General features: G+C 44.6%; 1 protein-coding gene across 18 annotated transcripts in view; it reads right to left on the minus strand.

Moving 5' to 3' along the window:
• The window catches only part of RPL37A (ribosomal protein L37a), a 132,603-nt gene that overhangs the window by 89,625 nt on the left and 18,842 nt on the right, over nucleotides 1–24,136 (minus strand). For 4 of the 18 annotated variants that reach the window (XM_032754564.2, XM_032754570.2, XM_032754565.2 and 1 more), the window contains exons 4-5: nucleotides 21,985–22,043; nucleotides 20,599–20,659 (exon numbers count right to left, since the gene is read on the minus strand). In XM_032754564.2, the coding sequence (XP_032610455.1) occupies nucleotides 20,599–20,659; nucleotides 21,985–22,043 (120 nt within the window). Of the gene's footprint in view, nucleotides 1–2,980; nucleotides 3,130–8,297; nucleotides 8,364–11,550; nucleotides 11,811–19,189; nucleotides 19,302–20,421; nucleotides 20,473–20,598; nucleotides 20,660–21,984; nucleotides 22,044–24,136 lie in introns of those variants that run through there. The other 14 variants (XM_058438522.1, XM_058438512.1, XM_058438518.1 and 11 more) reach the window with 10 other exon arrangements.

The following is a 24,136-nucleotide window of genomic DNA, read 5'->3' on the forward strand; positions in this document are numbered from 1 at the left end:
CCCAAATATTTAAAGCAATCATGAAAATGAGCTCAGAGTCCCATGCCAGAGCCTTGAAAGGAATTAGGCTAAAAACAGGACAAAGGAAGAGGTGAGGCCAAACAGAAAATGCCATGAAAGGCACTGCCCAGCATGGCTGGATCCCAGAGCCCTCCTCTCTGGCTTCACTCACCTATAGTCAGGCACTGTGCTAGGCACTGGGGATGCAAAGTTGAATGAATCATCCCTGCCCTTAGGAGCTCCCAGGCCAGCTGAGAAAGCTATACAAATGGAAAATCACAGTACAGTATGGTAAGTACAGACAAGATGCCACCGAAGGCACAAGGGAGCCATCAAAGCAGAGGGTCCTGCCTGTGCATGGGGTCAGTGATGCATCTCCTACAGCCTTGATCTAGGCCTCAGGACAGGCATTCACCCAGGGACAAGGCAGAAGAGGTGCTTCCAGAGAAATGCAGATGCAAAGGCACAGAAGCATGAAACAGGATGGAGGAGGGAGAGAAAGTGCACAAGTGTGACTGCTTGGTAAACTTGGTAATGATCCAGCCTCTCCATTGGGCATGTTTATGTACATGTAATGTACAGAGAATGAAATTAGACTCAGCCTTATAATTGAAGATTTTTAAAAAATGTTAAACTAGATAGACACATGGATGCTTGTGGGTGCAAGGAAATTATTGGGCAGAATGCCTTTATCAGAAGGTGCCTGGAGTGCATGCCGAGCACAGATGTGTATAGTGAGAGGGTGACATAGCTATGTGCCCACAGCACCTTTCCTGTGATTAGTCCCGGGAGACTCCCTGCTGGAGGGGAGATGGGGTTTCCCCAGTCATTTGAGTGAAAGAAGAGAATCAGCTTGGCAGGCTGGGAGAGCTGGCAGTGTCCCAGGCACCTGGCACAATGCAGGGGAAGGTGTCAAGGTCAAAAACGATGCCTGAGTGAGTTGTGACTAAGCGAGCCCCAGGGCTTCCTGGTTACCAAGAGGAGATGGGAGTGGTGGGCAGGCCCAGGGCCTCTCCTGCCAGAGAGCTTTCAAATCCTCACAGGAGGCACAGAGAGTGGCTTTGGCTTGAGTCTTGGGGAGCTGGGCAGCCACACTCAAGCCTCTTTTGGAAAGAAAGAAGTAAAATGAAAGTGACACAAGCAAAATGATCATCAGGTGCTATTAAAAGAAATTCGTTATGACTAAGACATCTGCAAATAATAATGGTGCTCAGTTTCATCATCATCACCACCATTATCACCATTTTTATTTATTTAAATGGTTCTAACATTTACTAAGCACTTATGAGCCAGGCTATATTAAACTTCACATGCACTTAACCTTCATAACAATCGGAAGAGATCAGTATTCTTGCTCACATGTTACAGAAAAGGAAATATCCCCTAGGAAGGCTATATTAAGCTTCAGGGTGCCCTAAAACCAGGCAGTATCTATTTAAAAAGCAGAAAATGTTATGGGCTGAACTGCGTTTTCCCCCAAAAATTCTTATGTTGAAGTTCTAACCTCCAGCACTTCAGAATGTGAATGTATTTAGAGAGAGGGTCTTTAAAGAGGTGATTAAGTTAAAATGAGGTCATTAGGGTGGCTTTTAACCCACTATGACTGGTGTCCTTGTAATAAGAGGGAATTTGGACACAGACATGTATAGAGGAAAAGGCCATGTGAAGACACGGGGAGAAGACAGCCATCTATAAGGCAGGGAGGGAGGCCTCAGAAGAAACCAACCCTGCTGACACCTTGATCTCGGACTTCCAGCCTCCAGAACTGTGAGAAAATAAATTTTTGTTGTTCAGCCCCCAGTCTATGGTGCTTTATTATGGCGGCCCTCACAAATAGATCGAGAGAACAATGACTCAGGAGTGCCTTAGAGAAACTAGGAGAAACAAGGCTGCAGGGACCGCATGGCACCCATGCAGGGGAGCTGACTGCCTGCATGCCTTCGCCTTGCCCACAGCTGTAGGACACCTGGGGACCCCTTAGCATCCTCAGCTCAGCTGTGAGAGTGATAAGCCCCAGAACATTTGGAGTTGTACAACAACAGTGCAATTGATGGTGTCTTCCTTGACGAGATCAGGACTTGAAAGCAATAGGATTAAAAACTGGGGTTTAAAGAGATTAAAACACAAAACCTAAAACAAAGCAAAGCCAGCATAATCTTTCTACTCTATAGACCTTTAACCACCAAACCACTATGAGAAGTAGGGTCAAGAGGGTAGGCCAATATTTCCACCTGGCTTGAGAAGCAAAACCAGTGCCCAATAGGAGTTCACTTTCTCACACCAAATGGGCCAGAGCCCAGAGGATGAACCTCTGGGAGAAGCGTCATTAGGATGGGTCAGTAACTAGGTCAGCAGTCACTGTGTCTGGGTTCTCTTGGATTCCTCGAAGCGAGTTAATTATTAAAGGGAACAGGTGAAAATATAGTCTTGAGGTTTGATTAAACTAAAATTGGTCTAGTCAGAGAGTGGGGTGGGGAAGAGGGTTTCAAGAATTCCAATCAGCCCCCGATGATACTGTGGAGACCCAAGTTGCCTTGGAATCTGCAATCAATATGGAAATCACCAGAAGTATAGGAGTTACCGCTCCGGGCTCCAGTGTAGCGGGGCCTAGAGAACGAGAAAGCCATCCTGAAACTTTAAGAAACTTGCATCTCTGCGTTGACAGCAGACTTTAAAACAGGTACAGTCCACTAGGGCAAATAGAAGGCTGGCCAAAGATGGGGAAAATAAGGAGGACGTTCTGGAGGAGGTGCTCTGGAAACTGGGCTCTGGAGGAGGAAGGAGACAGAGCTCAAAGGACAGAGGAGGGTGCTTTGTCCCATGGAAAGTATGAAAGAGAAACTTCAGTGGCTGGGCGCTGTGGCTCATGCTTGTAATCCCAGCACTTTGGGGGGGCAGAGGTGGGTGAATCACCTGAGGTTAGGAGTTCGAGACCAGCCTGGCCAACATGGTGAAAACCCATCTCTACTAAATACACAAAAATTAGCCAGGTGTGGTGGCACTCACCTGTAATCCGAGCTACTCAGGAGGCTGAGGCAGAAGAATCGCTTGAAACCTGGGAGGCGGAGGTTGCAGTGAACCAAGATAACACCACTGTGCTCCAGCCTGGGTGGCAGAGTGAGACTCAGTCTCAAAAAAAAAAAAAAGAAAAGAAAAGAAAGAAAAGAAAGAGAAACTCTAAAGGTTCAGCGGACAGCAGAAAGTTCTCCATGAAGAGTTTAAAGCTAGAAAGGGAGTCCTGGGTAGCACCTAAAAGGCATGTGTGTTTGTGTGTGGGGGATGTATATGTGGTGTGTGTGTGCGCATACATGCAGGTATGATGTATGTATGTGTGGTATGTGCGGTATGTGTGCATGCATGTGTGTCGTGTGTGATGCATGTAATTTTGTATGTGCATGCATGTATATGGTGTGCGGTGTGTGATGTATGGTATGCATGTGGTATGTGCTTATGTGTATGCGTGTGTGCAGTGTGTGCATGTACAGGTGTGGCATGTGCATATGTGTGCACACATGTGGTGCATGTGTGGTATGTGTGCACATCTGTGATGTGTGGTGTGTGTGCACTTATGTGCATGCATCTGTGTGGTGCATATGTGGTGTGTGTGTGTGTGTGCGCGCTCATGCACACACATCCTGGGACTTTAATGGTAAGGATCATCTGGCCGAATATCTCTGGTGAGGAGAAAGCAGGTGGCCCAGGCCAGAGCTAACAATAGCGGGATTTAGGGAGAATTGGGCAAGTTTGTCAGGCGCCTCCTGAAGCAAACGAGGAGCCACAGTAAAGGGTCTTGAAAGAGGCCTGCTGGATTTTCAATCAGACCTGCAGTGTCAAGTTTCAGCTCAAGTGATATCCAAATGTCTCATATTTCTATTTTATCATTTCCATATTTTCAGTGAGCAGAGCTTACCATCTGCACAATGTTGGGCCAAAGAAATAAAAACCAAGAGGAAATTGCACTACAGTGCGGTATAATCAGTCTGATCCGCCTGGGATGTTAGTGGAGACATGTGTGTCTTTACTCATCTGAGTATTAATGTCCTGACTGTTTCTAAGCAGGAAGTTTCTCATTTGGCCAGGCTGAAAGGCAGCTCCAAAATGGAGCGGCAGTTTTCTGTTCTCCACAAGCTCCCCTCCCCTGCTCCTAAATCACGTCACTCCCCAGTCGCTGCAAATGATTCTCATGTGTTGACAGGTTACACAGTTCAAGACAAGACATCAGCAGGAGTGTAGGTTGCAGCAAGAACCAAATAGCAGAGTGGGGAGGCCATGTGAGCTGGCTATTAGGTGACAGGGGCAGGCAGTGACCTGCCCGCTCTTTCCAGCCTCTCCCTCCTGGGCCCTGCTGACGTGTCTGGCTGTCCTCTGCAGCCTAGTCCGTGGCACATCTCAGACAAGGCATGTCAATTCTTCAATCCTTCATTTCTTCATATGAAAAGCAGGCTCATAACACCTACCTTGTAAGGCAGTAGGGAAGGGTGCTATGTTTCATAGAAAAAGCTCCTAACATAGCATCCAGCACACACTATTACTTAAAACATGCTTCAAATATAATAATAGTACACACTTATATCATGCTTACTACATGCCATGAGTGGTTTTAAGCACTTGATATTTTATGTGTGTGTATGTGCACACATGAACTAATTTAATCCTCACAACCCTGTAAGGCAGATTCTACTGTTATCCCTGTCTTACAGAAGAAGAAACTAAGGCACAGAGAGGTTCTGTAACTTGACCATGGTCACAGAGCTGGTAGAGCCAGGATTCAAACTCAGGCTGTCTGGCTCCAGGGACTAGGTGTAGATAAATAAATGAATTAATTAAAAGTTGATGTGTTGGTGGATGGGCAAAGAACATGGATTTCCATGAACTCCAGTAAGGAGCAAGTTATCTAAGCAGCACATTGACAAGTTAAAGGCTCAAAATTCTAATCCCGGCCCCCATCAAGTTCAGGAACTGCAGTTGTTTAATGTTGCTAGAAAGTGGCATCACTTACTCTAAGCTAGAGGTGAAGGCTGCTTCCCTTACTGAGACAGGCTTAGTATGCCATAATTTGGAAGGTTATCACTGGAAAGCACTCAGGTATCACCTAACTCCTAATTTTATGTTTGCAGGAACTGAGGCAAGAGAGGGAAAGTGACCAGCCTAGGGTCACACAGTGCCTGTTCAGACACGTGCCACTTCTATGCCCCAGCGCTGTTTTTATGACATAATTTGGCATCTCCTTCACACTAGGAAAGCTGCATCCGGAAGTTGGGGGAGGAGTTATGGACGGGAAAGCAAGATTGAAGAGTTGAATACACTGCCTGGCAAATTGTTTTAAAATGAGAAAGTCATACTTCGTTGCAAGGAAGTTCCTGTTTATGTAAGTCTGGTGAAGTCATTAGACCTTTTGCCTCTCCCCCGCCCCTCCCTGAGGCATCTGGAGGTCCATGGAGGGAAAGGACACTGGTACGGAATGCACCCTACACTCCCACGCTGCTTGCTGTTCCCCCAACACGCCTGAGAGCATTCCACATTCCCACCACAGCATATTTGCTCACGCTGCTCTGGGACTGAATCCTCCCATCCCTACTCCCATCCATGCCTGAAGTAACCCTCCCTAGGCTTCAGGGACAGCTTGAAAGCCCCTCTGTGACGCTTTCCCAGCCGTCAGAGCCAGGATGGACTTCCTGAGCTCCAGGGGCACTTGAAGCCAGTGAGGAAAGTTCTGGCTCCTGCATCAGCCAGGTCTGGATCTCTGTTCTGATTCTCTGTTCTCTGCTCACTCAAGCGTGACCTTTGGCAAGGACCTTCATGATCTCCCTGTCTCCATTCTCCCACTTATCAAATGTGAATAATAACAGTCCCCTCCTCATGAGGTTATATAGTAAGATCAACATATATAAAGAAAGCATTTAGTACAGTGCCTGGTACTTAGTAAATGGGAGACATGACTGCCAGTCTTGGAGGTCTTATTCCACATGCTTTTTTGATTTATGCTTGTTTGGATTTGTATCTTATCTCCCCTTCTAGAGAGATACCTATCTTTTGGCAGGAACTGTGTCAAGTTCAACTTTCCAATCCTGCTGCACTCTGAGCCTTGTGCAAAGCTGTGCATTGTGAGCATGTGTTAAGTTGAAGTGAATTGGAACAAAAAAGATGAGTTAATTGTGGCAAAAAGCAGGGCGTTATAGTTTTTGTAAAAAGCCTATGATGACTGCCTTTATAAATAGACTTCAGAGGTTCTGGGCAGATGTGCAGAGTAGAATATTGCTTTCAGCTCTTGTTACTAGTGTTCTTAAGGATGAGGTTGAGAGAAGCAATAATAATAACATCCTCCTAACAAGGACTTCAAATGGTCCATGTTAGGTTCTTTGTAACTTCATTTGTTGCCTACTAACAACCTCTAAGTAGACGTTATTATCCCTATATATGGATAGGAAATTGTCCCTATATATGGATAGATTCAGAGAGATTAAGTCACCCAACAAGGTTGGATAGCAAGTATAGAGCTGAGGCCAGGTTTGAATCCAAGCCTGTCTGACTCCCAAGGCCATACTGTACCCTGAGCAGGTCTGCAGACCACCTTCTGCCATCTGACCTAGGGCTTGTTTTGGTATGGCCAACAAGCCAAGGTGGGTTTTTACACTTCTAAATAGTTGAAAAAAATGAAAAGATTAATATTTTGTGACACATGAAAGTTATATGGAATTTAAATTTTAGTGTCCATAAATAAAGTTCTACTGGAACACAGCCACATCTGTTCATCTATACATTATATAATGCATAGTCCTGCCAACTATACATTGGCTGCTATAACAGAAGTGTTGAAATATTTGCAGGAGATACTGCATGCCCCTTAAAGCCTATATTCCCTATCTAATTTTTTCAGAAAAAGTTTGCTAGCCCCTGCTCTAGGTCATACTGACTCTTACAGACAAACTTAATGCAAAGAAAACTGCCCTTTCCATAAAAGTCAGCTACAAAAAGGGCACCCATCTCTGCAGCAATAAATCTTGGTCTCCAGATTCTGACTTGCCTTTGTGCGTGCTAAGACGCCTTGGTTCTTGCTTTCATCCAGCTCGCAATGTGATTTGAAATGAGAGCAGCCACCAGACTCTGCCGGGCAGACAACAGGCCACAGCAAGCCTGGAAGCAAAGGGAAAGGAATTTAGAGCCAGAAGTCAGCTCAGCTTCATTAATGCCTTCACCCCCTTGATTCAGGGTTTCCTGCCGCATCTTGTTCAGCTGTGAACGTGCCCAGGCCCCAGGCAGGGGCAGAAGGCTGGAAATGATGAAAGCACAGGGGCTTCGGGCTCCCTGATTCTTTATCCAGCCTCCACCCTGACCACTGAGCAGAGGCCTGGCTCAGCATATCTCTCCCTGGGAAGCCTCAGGCAATCCCTCTCCCTGAAGAGTACTCAGTCTGAATGTAAAATGAGCGCTTGGCCCAGCTGTTCCATTGCCCATCTGCCTCACTCACCTGTTTTCCTTCTCCTTCACACTGCACAAACACCTTTTGCCCCTCCATTGTCTCCCTATGGGGTGAGCTTTGTGGCATTCCTTCATCCAGCAAGGGCTTTTGAACATCTGTTGTGTGTCCAGTTTTGTAGAGACACAAAGGAAGTCAAAGTAACCCAGGAGGTTTCTATTTGTTTCAGGATACCAGGTATACACATGGGAAGCCAAAGAATGATCCTTGAAGAAATGCTGAGCACCAGTTATGTGCTTGGTATGCTCCAGGTGCCTTCACAACCATGCTTTTGCTTCAGCCATAAAACACACCTGTGGCCCAGGCATCCTTATGCCCATTTTACAGATAAGAAAACTGAGAATCTGAGAGATTGCCTGGAGATCAGACGGCTGTTAAGGGATGGAGCTAGGCTTTCAATTCAGGTCTCACTGGTCCAAAATGCATGCATCTTTGAAAAACTGGGCTGCTCCCTCTACCAGGATGTCATTGGGTGCCTCGGGGCTACAGGATGGGGATTTTAAGACAAATTTCTTAGGGAAAACAATCTCAAGTCCTTACACAGCAGCAGAAAGTGCACTGGAACACCAATAAAGAAATTCTAGACACAGCCTGGCCGATCCTATAGTTAAAAAAAAAAAAAAAAATTCTTCTAGACCCAACTCTTCCTTTAATGAGACATATATGAGTTATATGTCTCTGGGTATGATTTCTTCCCTTCCCTGGGTCTTAGTTTCCACATCTGTAAAACTAAAGTAGATAGTCTGGACAAAGTGATCTCAAGGCATCGCCCACCTTCACTGCTTCTCTCTGTTCCTGCTTCACAAACGCAGTGCTTGGGCACAGGATTCAAAGTTCAGCTCTGGCCCTGAGTCACAAAACTCAATCCAGGGGCCTCCATCTGAACCTTGAAAAGACAAAAAAAAGCCCTAATAAAACTGATAGTCTGGCTATCTGGGTTCAAACCACAAAACTAAATTTAAAAAAAATGGAGACAAAAGATATTATATAGCTGCTATATTCCTTTCTAAATTCCTTCCTGCTTGGTTTTCATGGAACTGTTTCCAAGAATAAATCAGGCTTCTGTTGCATTTGCATTGCTGGAGCCTCCTGAAGCAGGAGATAAGAGGCAGCAATGTCAAAAAGGAAGCTGGGGTGGTAGGGTGGGAGTTGGTGGCAGAAGGAGGCCTGAAGCTTGAAGGACAGGAAGGATTTAAACAAAGTGAGGACAAATCTTAAAAAACAAACAAACAAAAAGAGTAAAACCCCAAGGCCTTTTGGGGAAACTGTGAGGCGACCAGTTAGTTTTAATAGGAATTATCAGGGAATTAAGGAGAGACTAGAAATACAGGCAATCTTAAATGTTTTCAGCAAATTAAAAATGTGACTTAACATCCCAGTAGCTATAAGTACACTTAGCATCTAGATCTTGGTTTCTAGTAACACTGTCCAATATAAAAAGAACTAGCGTTCTTTGAAGAAATATCTGATTCTAGTAGGACTGCAGCAAGAAATATACAAAATGAGTTTGGAATATCTTGAAATACCAGAAAATAAGGAAGTGATCAAAAATGAATTTTTTTAAAAACCTACAATACAGCTGAGCACAGTGATACATGCCTGTAATCCCAGCACTTGGGAGGCCAAGGTAGGAGGACCACTTGAGCCCAGGAGTTCGAGATCTGCTGGGCAACACAGCAAGACCACACTAAATTATGTATAATTTACCCCCCGCAATTTGCTTTTTTCTTTTCCTTTTTTATGTTTTTGTTTTTGTTTTTGAGACAGGGTCTCACTCTGTTACCCAGGCTGGAGTGCGGTGGCACAATCTCAGCTCACTGCAACATCTGCCTCCTAAGCTCAAGCAATCCTCCCACCTCAGCCTCCCAAGTAGCTGGTACTATAGGGATGTGCCACCACGCCCAGCTAATTTTTTTGTATTTTGGGTAGAGACAAGGTTTTGTCATGTTGCCCAGGCTGCTCTCAAATTCCTGGTCTCAAGCAATCCATATTTTTTGGCCTCCCAAAGTGCTGGTATTACAGGCATAAGCCACCATGCCCAGCCCCCAATTTTTTTTTAATTAGCCAGGTGCGGTGGTGCATGCTTGTAGTCCCAGCTACTCAGGAGGCTGAAGAAGGAGGGTTCACTTGAGCACAGGAGTTTGAGATTGCAGTGAGCTATGATTGTGCCACTGCATTTCAGCCTGGGCAACAGATGTATGCTCTCTTAAAAAACAAAACAAAATGGGCCGGGCGCTGTGGCTCACGCCTATAATCCCAACACTTTGGGAGGCCGAGGCAGGCAGATCATGAGGTCAGGAGAGCGAGACCATCCTGGCTAACACGGTGAAACCCTGTCTCTACTAAAAACACAAAGAATTAGCCAGGCGTGGTGGCAGGCGCCTGTAGTCCTAGCTACTCGGGAGGCTGAGGCAGGAGAATGGCGTGAATCTGGGAGGCGGAGCTTGCAGTGAGCCAAGATCGGGCCACTGCACTCCAGCCTGGGTGACAGAGCGAGACTCCGTCTCAAAAAAAAAAAAAAAAAAAATCGTACCGTAATGGGGATATGTCAAAGGGATGCAGGAGCCAACTGAAAGAGCTACCAATGAACAAAGCTGGAAAAATTTAAGCAATAAAATGAAGTAGTGTTGATTTGTAACCCAAAAATAATGTAAAATAAATATCTATACATCCATACTGATGTAAGTAACTCAATAAATGGAAAGAGAAAAAAATATCCTATAGGAGAATCCCAAATAATTGATGTAGATATTGTACCCTCCAGAAGAGGGAACATAACTCTCCATTCCTTACGTGTGGGCTGGGCGGACTGACTTCCTTCTAAAGAGTAGGAAAGGGGGGAAAGAGTACCTTAACAGTGGAGAAACCAGATAAACACTGCTGAACCAGGTGATCAAGGTCAACAGTAACAGTGATAAACCATGTTGGTAACATGTGCCTTTGATATGATGTCATTAGAATGGCACTTTACCTCTGTGGTCCTCTTCCCAAAAAGCCAAAACCCCAGGCTAATCATGAAACAAAACATCAGACTAATTCCCATAAAGGGGCTTCCTACAAAATACCCGGCCAGTGCTACTCAAAACTGTCAAGATCATTAAAACCAATAAAAGTCTGAGAAACTGTCACGGCCAAGAGGAATCTAAGGAGGCACCACAAGTCAATGTACTCTGGTACCCTGGATGAGATCCTCAAACAGAAATAGACATCAGGTAGAAACTATCGACTTTAGTACATAATAATGTATCAATATTGGTTCATTGATTATAACAAATAGAGCACACGAATGTAAAATGTTAATAATACGGAACATTATGTATATATGGAGGGCACATGGGAACTCTCTGTGCTATCTGCTCAAATTTTCCTTAAATCTAAAACTATTCTAAAAAATAAAGTCTACTAATTTTTAAAAAGCCTAAAAAATGTGACTTAGGAAACTACCATTAGCAGACACTTGGTCAGAAACTAGGGTAAAACTCGTGCTCCAGAACCTTCCTCCCTGGGAAAGTGCAAGAGGCAGGCACCTTTCTCCTTACTGGGACAAGGCCAACATGTGGTGAGCCTCAGGGACCTGCTCACTTTTACCCAGTGAGCCTGTAAGCAGGATCAAGCCTTCCTTGTGCCCATCCAGACAGCTATGTGTGTTACCAAACTGAACTGGGTCTGTTTGACTGCATGCAATGAAAAACCAAACATGGCTGGGCGTGGTAGCTCACGCCTGTAATCCCAGCACTGTGGCAGGCCAAGGTGGGAGAACTGACCAAGGTGGAGTTCAAGACCAGCCTGGGCAACATAGTGAGACTCTGTCTTTCCAAAAGAATTTTTTAAAATTAGCCAGGCCTAGTGGCATGCACCTGTAGTCCCAGCTACTTGGGAGGCTGAGGCAGGATTGCTTGAGCCCCAGAGTTCAAGGCTACAGTGAGCCGTGATCGTGCCACTGCACCCCAGCCTAGGTTATAGAGCAAGACCCTGTATTAAAAAAAAAAAAAAAAAAATCCAAACACCAAAGCACTGGGTTTTTGTAGAAAGAAAAGTTTATTGCAAGGCTGCAGAGAAAGTCAGGAGCCTGGCTCAAATCTGTCTCCTGGAGCTGGGGGCTGGGGCAGGTTTTATAGGCAGAAGGTAATGAGGCATGATCTTGGATCTTGCAATGAGGTGATGCCAGGAAGTGTAATCTAACTGGATCTTGCCATGGGATGATCTTTCCAGGGCTCAATCTGATTGGATCATGCCATGTGGTGTCCACTCTTATTTCAGTCCCCATTCCTTGGTCTGAGCACTTAGATTCCATCAGCGTTGCATTTGGTCCATTTGGGTTTGCTTAGGTTATCTGCAACATGCAACATGGAGGTAACTGAAAAGTAACCTTTTTTTTTTTTTTTTGAGACGGAGTCTCGCTCTGTCACCCAGGCTGGAGTGCAGTGGTGCGATCTCGGCTCACTGCAAGCTCCGCCTTCCGGGTTCACGCCATTCTCCTGCCTCAGCCTCTCCGAGTAGCTGGGACTACAGGCGCCCGCCACCACACCCGGCTAATTTTTTTTTGTATTTTTAGTAGAGACGGGGTTTCACCGTGGTCTCAATCTCCTGACCTCGTGATCCGCCCGCCTCGGCCTCCCAAAGTGCTGGGATTACAAGCGTGAGCCACCGCGCCCGGCCAAAGTAACCATTTTATAACACAAAGTTGAACCAGATTGGGCTGGTTTTGCAGTTATGCGTGTAGAACCACCTAGGTGATGGCTCCCTTGGCTTACCTAACACAATATAGCCTCAGCTACACAACAGCAGATTGGGCGGGATGGCAGAAAGTAAGAGAGTGTGGGACCACAGTCAGACTGATTTCTACTGTTGGATTACATCAACAAGAAGCCTCAGTTTCAACCTGTCATTAACATCCATTTAAACTTTCTGATTTCTCTTTTTAACAAGAAAGAACACATCTCAGACTCAAGACCTTTCTATATGCAACAACATCCAGCACAAACTTAATAGTACTTTTTGTTTTTGACAGTTACATTCTATATGTGAAAAATATGCTAGTATTCAATTTACAATAGTAATAGAGTATTTCCTTGGTAAATAAAATAGGTTAAGAATATAAAATAATCACTTTCACCTTTCTGTTTAGGGGAAAAAACTAAGTTTGAAAACAATTTGATGGTGAAGCTGTGGGTAAACATGCATTACTATATACTGCTGAAGGGAATTAAAGTGGGTATCCCTTTCATTCAGTAAATCGGCAACACCTATCAAATTTGTAAATGCATTCACCTCTTGACCTAGTGATTCCATGTTTCTATTTCTGGCAATTTTAGCCTTCAGATATGCTTACTGTACTAGTAAGCTCAGGCTGCCATAACAAAATACCAAAGACTGGGTGACTTAAACAACAGAAATTTATTCCTTACAGTTCTGGATGCCAGAAAGTTCAAGATGAAGGTGCTGGCTGATTTGGTTCCTGGTAAAGGATGTCTTCCTGGCTTACAGACAGCCACTTTCTCACTGTGTCCTCACATGGCAGAGAAAGATCTCTATGTCTCTTGCTCTTCTTATAAGGGTACCAGGCCTAATGGGTCAGGGTCCCACCATTATGCCCTCATTTAACCTTTATTACCTCCTCACAAGCCCTATCTCCCAATAGATACTGGGAGTCAGGGCTTCAGCATATTTGATGGGGGAACACAAATACTCAGTCTATAACACGTGTATAAACAAAATGACATATGTTCAATCTTATAGATTGAAAAATTAAATCATAAAACAGCAAGATTATTCACTTATATGTATATAAATATATAAATCATATTATATATATTATATATAAAATAGCACTATTTGTAATAGCAAAGATGTGCAGGTTAAAGCAACTCCATCTTACATGCTAATCCACCATGTTGACTTCTGATTAATCCCAGTTTCGGGAATACCTCTAAGATTTCTATTTTATCTACTGTTCCTTGTGTAAGAGCATGTACTTACCATAAATCCTGCACTTAGATCAAAACAACCTTGACCATAAATCCCGCCCTTAGGCAGATTCACATAGCATTCTTGCCTTTCCCTAAGGGGCCAACTTCAACTATCCTATATACATTCCTTCTCTAGGGTATAGAAGCCCTGGGTCTGGGGGGTAATAGCCCATGTTCTACTATCTCCTGCTGAGATGATGGCTTCTGTTCATAAATCCCTATTAAATGTGAGACACTGGATTTATCAGCCTCTTTGGTCTGTCAGCTTCCTCAGCCTTTAGGAATACATTTACATAAGATCTGCCCACTGTGGAACAAAATAATAGGAACAAACCTAAATATTCATTAATAGAATGTCTGGTTTAAATAAATTCTGGTAGATGCATACAATGAAAACTCTGGCCGAGTGCAGTGGCTATACCTGTAATACCAGCACTTTGGGAGGCTGAGGCAGGCAGATTGGTTTGCTTGAACCCAAGAGTTCAAGACCAGCCTGGGCAATGTGGTGAAACCTTGTCTCTAAAAGAAAAAATTAGCCAGGTGTGGTGGCACATACCTATCCTATAGTCCCAGCTCCTCGGGGGCTGGGCTGAGGTGGGAGAATGGCTTGAGTGTAGGAGGTAGAGGCTGCAGTGCAGTGAGTTGTGATCACACCATGGCACTGTAGCCTGGGTGACCAAGTGAGGAGGAAAGAAAGAGAGAAAGAGAGAAACAGAGAGAGAGAGAGAAAGAGAAAGAGAAAGAGAAAGGAAAGGAAAGGAAAGGAAAGGAAAGGAAAGGAAAGGAAAGGAAAGGAAAGGAAAGGGGCAAGAGGAAAGAAAGAAAGAGAGAGAGAGAGGGAGGGAGCAAGGGATGGAGGGAGGGAGGAAGGGAGGACAAAACAAAGAAAGAAAAGGAAAAAAATTCTATGCAGCTAGTAAAAACCAACAATGAACATGCTCTGTATGGAACACTATGGAAATATCTCCAAGGTATATGGTTAAGTAAAACAAGTAGGTCCATATCTATTTAACCTGCAAAGCTTTTGTGTAAAGAAAGATGGGAGCTGGAGATAAGAATATTTGCATGGGCCAGGAGGAGTGGCCCTTTGGGAGGCCAAGGCAGAAGGATTGCTTGAGTCTAGGAGTTTAAGACCAGCATGGTAACATAGTGAGACCACTTCTCTACAAAAAAATTTAAAAAGTAGCCAGGGTGGTGCACACCTGTAGTCCCAGCTACTCTGGATCACTTGAGCCCAGGAACTGCAAGCTGTTGCCAACCGGACCTGTTTTCAATAAAACAGCACAGCAGCTTTCCTGCAGCCTCATTTTCATTTAAGATTAAGGTGGGGGAGGAGGAGCACATTGGAGTAGGGGTTTGGTGCTGAGAATATACATACACTTCCAGGACTGGAAGTGGCCACATGGCCAGTATGAAAAGCTTTACAGTCAGTCACTCCTCTTTCCCTTGAGGGACCCAAGAGAGGACTGTGAGGCAAAACAGAGTCTAATTGTGTCTGTTTTACAGGACGTGGCAGCACGTGGACTCCTGTGTGACTGGCCCTACCCCTACATCACAGAGAGCACACAGAAACAGAACAATCCAATCAGATGTGCATTTGCCTGTCTATGGTATGTACAAGTGTCAATGCATTATTCATTGATTGCATCGGTTTATCAACTTAATTAATTCTTCCACTTGCTCAGTGCCTAGCCTGTGCCTTTCAGGACCCTCCAGCACAGGCCCTGTGACCACCCAGAAAAGCACTGACCTCAGCTTAGTCCATGCAGTCAAATATAGTAATAAAAACAACAGCTAACACTTATGGACTTCTTTCTTGTGCCAAGTATTTTGCTAAGCACTCCACTCTTGTCTTATTTAATTTTCAGAGAAATTTCTTGAGATAGAGATTGTTATTATCTCCATTTTACAAATGGGGAAACTGAGGTTTGGAGAAGTTAAATGTCTTCCCAGAGTCACACAGCTGGGGAGAGCCAGAGTCAAGAAGACCGAGGTAGTCTGGCTCAAGCCCACCCTCTGAACCAGTCCCCTCTACTGCCTTATTAGCTTCTGATGGCTATGACAGCTTAGCTGGTGACCCTTGCTCATGTTCATGGCAGGATGATCCAGTGGAAATCCTCCATTGGACTCAGAGCTGTTACTCATAAAGACCTGTCCTCAGGGGCTGCACACCTCCATTCTGACTCTGCACAAGTCCCCCAGGAACCTCCCATGCAGTGCAGCTGGCACTAATTCACCTCTGCACAGCTTCTCCTTTGAGTATCATAGACACCCTCAGAGGTGGACAGGGCGGGCCTTTCTATAGCCACTCAACAAATGGGGGAACTGGGCCTAACAGGGGTAAAGAGTCTTGTCAAGGTCACTGCAAGTGTTTGGTGGAGCTGGGATGCTAGCCCAGTTTTCTAAAGCCAAAGCCATCTTCTATTGCTGGTACCACAACAAAGAACTAACACAGAAAGTACATAACAAAGAAAAGGAAGAAGACTCTCTAGGGTCTTTGGTTTTTTTCCTCCTTTCACCAGAGGTCTGAAAATAGTTCTCTGGAATTCTCCCTGCGATGGTCAGAATGTTTGTGGCCCTGCAAACTTTCTGTGTTGAAATCCTAAACCGAAAGGTGATGGTATTTGGAGGTAGGGACTTCAGGAGGGGAATTAGGTCATGAGAATGGAGCCATCATTAATGGAGTTAGTGCCCTTATAAGAGGCCCTAGAGCCAGGCACGGTGGCTCATGCTTGTAATCCCAATACTTTGGGAGGCCGAGGTGGGCGGATCATGAGGTCAAGAGATCGAGACCATCCTAGCCAACATAGTGAAACCCCGTCTCTACTAAAAATACAAAAATTAGCTGGGCATGAGTGGTGCACGCCCGTAGTCCCAGCTACTCTGGAGGCTGAGGCAGGAGAATCACTTGAATCCAGGAGACGAAGGTTGCAGTGAGCCAAGATCATGCCATTGCACTCCAGCCTGGCAACAGAGCGAGACTCCATCTTAAAAAAAAAAAAAAAGAAAAAAGAAAAAAAGAAAAAGAGGCCCTAGAGAGCTAGCTGACCATTTCCATCATGTGAGAACATAGCTAGAAGGCATCATCTATGAGCCAGAAAGCAGGCCCTCACTAGGCATCAAATCTGCCTTGTTCTTGAACTTCCCAGTCTCCAGAGCTGTGAGAAATACATTTCTGTTGTTTATGAGCACCTAGTTCATGATATTTTGTTATGGCAGCCTGAATGGACTAAGACACTCCCTAATGACAGACAACAGAGAGATTCCTTCCCAGCCAAGACTCTCTTCCTAATCATCTGTTCCTTAGGGTTATACAGCTCTCAAAATTGGCCTTGTGTTCAAAGCAAAAATATGCCCCTAACACACAAGCTCCCTAATTTTTTCACTTTGAGAGAGTTCACAGTCCCATTGGGACAGAAAGAACACCAAGCTAAAAGTTAGGCACGGGGCCAGAGGTGAAGGAGACAGTTGAGAGGAGATGAAGAGGACTGCAAACCACATAAAACTTCTTTTTGGTTTTCCTAAAGTTCATCTCATGGGCTACAAACAGCCTGCTGGGTTTAGGGAGTGAGAGGAGGCCTCCATCTTCTGACCCTTCGTTTGGTCTTTTCTGCCTTCTCTCCCTCACACTCACCTGGACCACCACAGTGTTAAGGGATGCCAGAATCCAAGGGGGGGGATCAAGTGATAGGTGTGGGACTCATGGAGCTTTTTTGTAGGAGTGAATTCTCTGCCAGAGGCACTCTGGGTATAAATGAGGCCAACTGCTCATTCACAGTTATTAGAGATGATGGAATAGTCCCAAAGACAGTTCTCAACAAAGCCCATCTCAGCATGGCTAGTTTATCAGTCACCTTACGTGACCTTGGGTAGGTTGCCTATCCTCTCCAAATCCAGTTTCCTCAACTGAAAAATGAAGCTAATAAGAACACCTATCCCCATGGTATTGGTAAATCAAATGAGACAGGCTGGGTGCTGTGGCTCACAACTATAGTCCCAGCATTTTGGGAGACCAAGGCAGGAGGACTGCTTGAGGCCAAGAGTTCAAGACCAGCCTGGGCAACATAGCAAGATCCCATCTCTACAAAAATGTAAAATACTAGCCAGGCATGGTGGTATGCATCAGTAGTCCTAGCTACTCATGAGGCTGAGTAGAAGGATTGCTTGAGCTCAGGAGTTTGAGGATGCAGTGAGCTATGATTGTGCCACTGCCCTCCAGCCTAAGCAACAGAGGGAGACCCTCTTAAAAAAAAAAAAAAAAAAAGATAGAGACCAATCTAAGTTCTTTGTAAACTGTAAGACAACAGAGAGATGTCATTAGTCCTTATTCATTAATCACCTTTACCTCTAATTGGCTGTTGTACACAAAGTGAGTACCAGATTCTGCCATTAAATTGTTTTATTGGAAGAGATAAAAGGCAACAGAATTAAAAAAAAAAAAAAAAAGAAACATGTTAGCACAAGAAAGCAGTTTTGAAGTGATGGTCCTGAACTGAAATCAACAGCAGCCTTGAAAAAGAAATGCCAAGTTCTCTAACCTTTACACCACACTTCAAAGGCCATTGGCCTCTGACTCACAGGTAACACAAATATTTTTTACTCCAATGTATTTCTTTGTTCAATAAGCTCAACCCATTTTTCCCTGGGCCCTCTCTACATGCATCAATATTATGGCTGTCTTTTGAGCAGTAACCTTCAAACTTCAAGTGTGATCAAAGTATCATAGGCACTTGTTTGAAATGTCAATTTCTGGGTCCCACATCCAGAAAATCTAGGGTAGACCCCACAAGTCTGCATTATGAACAAGCTCCCTGGGAGATTCACCTTAAGACTTATTCTGGTCTTCAAGAAAGACTTATTCTTTGACACCCTCTGCTTACTTAAGTACCAAAAGGCATGGACTGTGTCATTTAACTGCCTAGCACATTGCCAATGCCCAACACTCAGAAAAGATGCTTGCTAATAAGTAAGAAATACTAGGAACCCTAAATACTTGCTTCTAAAAAGATGTAAATGTTTGTCTCCAACATCATCATGATGACGACCAGTTGCATAATTCTCATACCTTCTTAAGAATGAAATTCCAGCAACCTCAGCTTTCCCATGTCAAACTTTTTTGACATTCCCAGGCTAGATTAAGTGACTTTCCTTTGTGGTTCCACAGCCTTCAGCCCATACCAGTACTTACAATATATTCTATGTATTGACTTTACTATTAGTCTTCCCCCACTGGAGGGAAGTTTTCCTCCTTCCTTAAAGATAAGTTCTGTGCCCCCTTCTCTTGTGTTGCTACCATCTAGACCAGTGATTAGCACCAAATCATCAGACGTTAATGGAATGAAATGCAAAAGGGAATGAAATAGCATGGGATAGGTTGGAAACACTTTAAGAGGGGAGAGGGGAGGTGACCCCTCTGTGATGTTCTGGTATAAGGACATCCTAGGGTGAGCCACATGACAGTGTGATTAATGTTCAGTAAGTGGAAGTTTTTATTTTGTCCGTGGTTTGGGGATTTTGAGAAATTTTTTCAAGGAGTGGGCATCAATAGATGTTCCTGTTAATGCTGTGGAAGGGTCTTCTAGTTTCGCATACCAATTTTGACATCTTGGGGCAGGTGTTTCAATTGGTTAATGCCACGGGATAGCTCACACTAAGATCATCTTTGCTTAGATAGCAGATGGTCATAAATTATATTATTCTTCACCAATATCTGGTTACCTCCCTGTACGAAGATTATGCTTACCCACACTGTTGAACTCCCATATGCCATGTGGCTTGCTTTGTTCATGAAATGTAGGCAGAAGTGATCTGAGTCACTTCCGAAGGGCTGGCCGTGTACTTCATCTACCTCAGTCCTGAAACAAGGACAGTAATAGAACCTAGTAGAGCCTACAGCTGGCCCACAGTGGACATGGAATGTAGGCAGGAAGTGGACATTTGGGAGTTATTACTGCAACATAACTTGGTCTTTCCTGGCTTATGTCCCCTTATTTCCAATCAATGGAAATGTTTATATACAATTAGTTTGCCTTTGTGACTTTAAGAAACACTACCTCTTAGGGCCTTAGTTTCAATGTCTATGAAGTGAAGAGGATAACACAGTGATAAAAAATGTCAAACATAAATTGACTGATTATCATGTGTCTGGCGAAGCATTTTAGAAAAATTATCTCATTTTATCCTTATAACAACCTATGAGGTTGGTATTATTATTATCCTCATTTTATAGACCAGGAAACAGAGGCCTGGAGAGGTTAGGAAACTTGCCCAGTGGGTACTAAGAGTACTTAGATACTAAGAATAATCTAAGATACTAAGAATAATTACTGATAGAATGCAAATGGCCTGACACCAGAGCCCAGCCTCTTAATCTCCATGTTGCACCAGGTCATCTCTAAGACCTCATCTGTCTGGGATACACCAAGAATCTGTGACATCACCATGTGGTAACGATTGCTCTAGTCTTCAATTTTTAAACCAAGACCTGTTTTCACCACTGCCCTACTCTTGAGGGGTGAAGACAACTCCTTCCTCAGCCTCTCAAGTAGCTGGGATTACAGGTATGAGCTACTGTGCCCAGCTAAGCTGGACTCTTGAGCTTCATTCCCAAGAGATAGATCACCAAGAGAGGGCCATGGAGAATGAGAATGTTCCCTTGAAAATATTTTGGGCTTCTGTCTACCAAAAGAAGGGCAATAATATGGAAGGACGCATGAGGGTCTGTTTGTTGCATGGTCTTTGTTGCGTGGTCTACCTGGGCACAGGATATGGGAAGTCTGGGTGTGTTCCACCAATGCTGTTCTATAAAAGGCATAGGACTTCCATTCCTGGGACCATTATTGTTCCTTGCTCCTGTCTTAGGGGGCTGACGGGCTCCTGTTGTGAGGCTTAGTAGGATAAAATGAACAAAATTCCCTGGGACCATGGCCTGCAAATCTGAGTATAGAGCCACATCACGAGCCCAGCTTTGCCTACCTTCCAGCAATATCCAACTCTCCTGCTGTCCACACTACTAGTGTGTACAACCTGTGGATGAGCAAATACAGAAGGAGGGCAGCCGATGCCATCAGCCACTGAGGATGAAAACTCAGCAGCTCCAGCAAAAGGACAGGGTTGAACTGCTGTTGGGATGTATCTGAGAATTTCACTTACCTGCCTTTTCCTCGTCTTCCATTAGCAGAGTTCATGGAGATTTGGTTCCATTTTGGCATCTCTAGAAGAGTAGAGTTGAAGCACAAAAGAGACAAGACCGGGGTTTTTTTTAAGGCCCTAGGCAATGACTTGAGTAAGCGCTTGTGTTTTACTACAGGAAAAGTGCTCCATCAAGAGCCAATGGTCAACAACATCAGCAGGTCAGAGAGGGTCCTCCTCTGACCACCTCCCCCCCCGTGCCATCCCTTCAGATGCTCCTGGCTATAACTTCCTTTAGGGCCACTAAATTCTTACTCCATCCCCACAATTTCCTGCAGTACTCCCCACTCCCCGCAGCTGATTTTGGCCCTGACTCATTGGTGCTGACTCAATAAAGAAAAGCAGACCCCTTAGGCAGCTGGACAGTGGACCAGGGCCAGAGCCTGCAGGAGTGCGTGAGAGGGCAGGCAAGGCGGGAATCCATCAGTCAGCCTGTCACCAAGTCTTTGCTGAGCCCCCCTGAAGACTTGGACCCATGCCAAGCTACGCAGTGGGGGTCCCAGAAAAAGGAGAGAAGACAGGAGCCTTTATTTTGTGGCAACTATGGATGTGGAATTGGAGCTCCTTCGTTTTGAGGGTCTCTAAGCCCACACAGCCTGGCCCAACCCACCATCACTCACCAGAGGGAGGCTGAGTGCTGCCAGGAAAGGCCAGCCACAGTGGAGCTTAGGGAAGGTTGGGCGGTGGCAGCCAGGAAGGGTTTTGAAGCTGTATTTGCAAAGCTTTTGACATAAGATTCAGATAATGTCAGTTTTTTATAAGAGACCAGGTGGGGGTGGTGGTAAATGGAAATTATGGGGGGATTTTAAAGCCCCCATATCCACATCCTGGATACTGCCATTGCCACCAGCCTCCACATTTCTTTTCCCACAAGCCTGCTGGGTGTGGGGTACCTCCCTTGAGTTAATACATTGTGTTTCTGAAATGTCCCTGCTAAAATGAACCTACTATGTTACTCTGAGAGTGTCTTTCTAACCCCCTTTGCATTTGCAGAGGGGGAAAAATGACCATAGATGTGAGGGCACAGAACAGTGACTTTGGCATGAGGATTCACTTAGAATCCCAGAGCCCTAAGAATTGGAATCCTGACTCAATTATGTACCAGTTGTGTAACTCAACTTGGGGCAGTTCTCTGAGCCTTACTTTCTTCATATTGTAAAGAGGAAGGAATAGAGCAGCAGGCTTACAGAGAACTGTGAGGACAGGCATAATTGCTAGCACATCATGGCCACTTCTGTTAGGAAACAATATTCAACCATTATTGTAAAGAAGCAAAGATAGAGTGGGGAGAAATAAGCTCATGGTCTGACAGCACCAGGGAAAATGTCACTCTCTCCATCTTCTTACCTTGATGGTCAAAACTCATCACGGGCTCCCTCTGCTGTCCATTCTCTGCATTCATTTTCCTATATAGAAAGTGACACACTCATATTCCTGTTTGGGGCACAGAATGTGCACATGACCTAATTTAATCAGTGGAATCCTGTTTGTTCTTTATCAACATTATCTTTCAAAAACATTCTTTCCAGGCTGGGCAAGGTGGCTCACGCCCGTAATCCCAACACTTTCAGGGGCCAAGGTGGGAGGATCACCTGAGATCAGGAATTCGAGACCAGACTGGGAAACATAGTATGACCTTGTCTCCACTAAAAAATAAAAAATTATAAAACAGCTGAGTGTGGTGGTATGTGCCTGTCGTCTCAGCTACTCAGGAGGGCTGAGGCAGGAGGATCGTTTGCACCCAGGAGGCTGAGGCTGCAGTAAGCCATGATCACACCGCTTCACTCCAGCCTGGGAAACAGAGCAAGGCTCTGTCTCAAAAATAAATAAATAATTTTAAAAAGTAAAAGACAAAAGAGAAAACATTCTTTCCTTTCCATTCTGTTGTTCTTCCCTTAATTTTATCCCTTTGTCTCATCCCTGGGTTGGCCCTCCCAATCACCAAAATCTGTTGCAATATACCACTCTGCATCTGTTTCTTATACTCTCTGAGGTTTTTTGTTTGTTTGTTTGTTTTTGAGACGGAGTCTTGCTCTGTTGTCCAGGCTGGAGTGCAATGGCGTGGTATCGGCTCACTGCAAACTCCACCTCCCGGGTTCAAGCGATTCTCCTGCCTCAGCTTCCTGAGTAGCTGGGATTACAGGCACGCACCACCACGCCCAGCTAATTTTTGTATTTTTAGTAGAGACGGGGTTTCACCATGTTGATCAGGCTGGTGTCGAACTCCTGACCTTGTGATCCCCCTGCCTCGGCCTCCCAAATTGCTGGGATTACAGGCATGAGCCACCGCACCTGTCCTCTCTGAGATTTAAGCTAGTAAATGGCAGAGCTGAAGTTGGATAATATAACTTCCAGGTCCAAAGCTCATCCTTTTCCCACATTATTATCCCTCTCTGAAGTGTATAATCTAGACATGACATTTAACTTATCTAAGCTTCTTTTCCTCATCTGTAAAACGGGGGAAACAATCATATTAATCCATGAGTTAGAGGAAAACTCAAACTAGACATGACATATAACTTATCTAAGCTTCTTTTCCTCATCTGTAAAATGGGGGAAACAATCATATTAATCCATGAGTTTGAGGAAAACAGAAGGGGAGACAGTGCAGGGGGAGACACACTTGCCAACAGAAAGAGTACAATAAATATTAGCTACAGTATTCAGGCATGGTTTGTTCAAGTAACTCAAAGAAGTTCAGTACTGCTGGTGCTTAGAGCGGAAACAGGACGTGACAACAGATGCAGCTGGCAAGGCAAGCAGGGGTCAAGTCATTAAGAGCTTTGTAAAATATGGTCCCACAGTTACCCAGGGCAGAGCTGTCATGAGGATTAAATGAGTTTATATAGTTCAGGTCCTTGGAATGCAGCCTGGCTCACAGCAAGGTGCATGTGTTAGGTATTCCTGATAAAACTCTCCCAGTGCTAATCATGACTTAGAGACCAAAGAAGAGAAGCATATAAGCAGAACAGCCTTGAGTTGAAAGAATAGTTATTTTGGGGAGGGGTGTGCAAAAGACTTTCAGAAGAACATCAGGAAAGAGAAGAGCCACATCACCCCTATAATATTGGTCTTCAACCTTAAGAAATTACATCATTTCATGTGTGAAGGTGTGAAGGTGAGGCATGCACCTTAGAGTGCCCACTTGACAGAAAGGAATGCCTCTCCTCCTGGCTCCCCTCCAAGTTATGCTTCCACTGAGCATCCCATTGGCTCTGCCCTGTGGCAGTGCCGTCAGGGTGTCTCCCTCCATCAGTGTAACCTTTTGACCGAGAGTCTGGGCTCTCACTTAGCTTCCCTCATCAGTTCATGTCTTCATTGGTCTACTCAACTACAAAGTCCAGTGTTTATGATGGTGTATTTAACACTGTCCTCCTATACCAGTTTTCCTTTTTAAAGGAAAAAAATTCTTGAAGACCCTGAAAATGAGGCCAGAGACCTAAACACTGTAATCTGAGAAACACCTGATAAAGTCTTAGTCAATGAAATATACTTTAAT

Source organism: Hylobates moloch, unplaced genomic scaffold (assembly GCF_009828535.3).
Source record: "Hylobates moloch isolate HMO894 unplaced genomic scaffold, HMol_V3 SCAFFOLD_1, whole genome shotgun sequence".
Classification (NCBI taxonomy): domain Eukaryota; kingdom Metazoa; phylum Chordata; class Mammalia; order Primates; family Hylobatidae; genus Hylobates; species Hylobates moloch.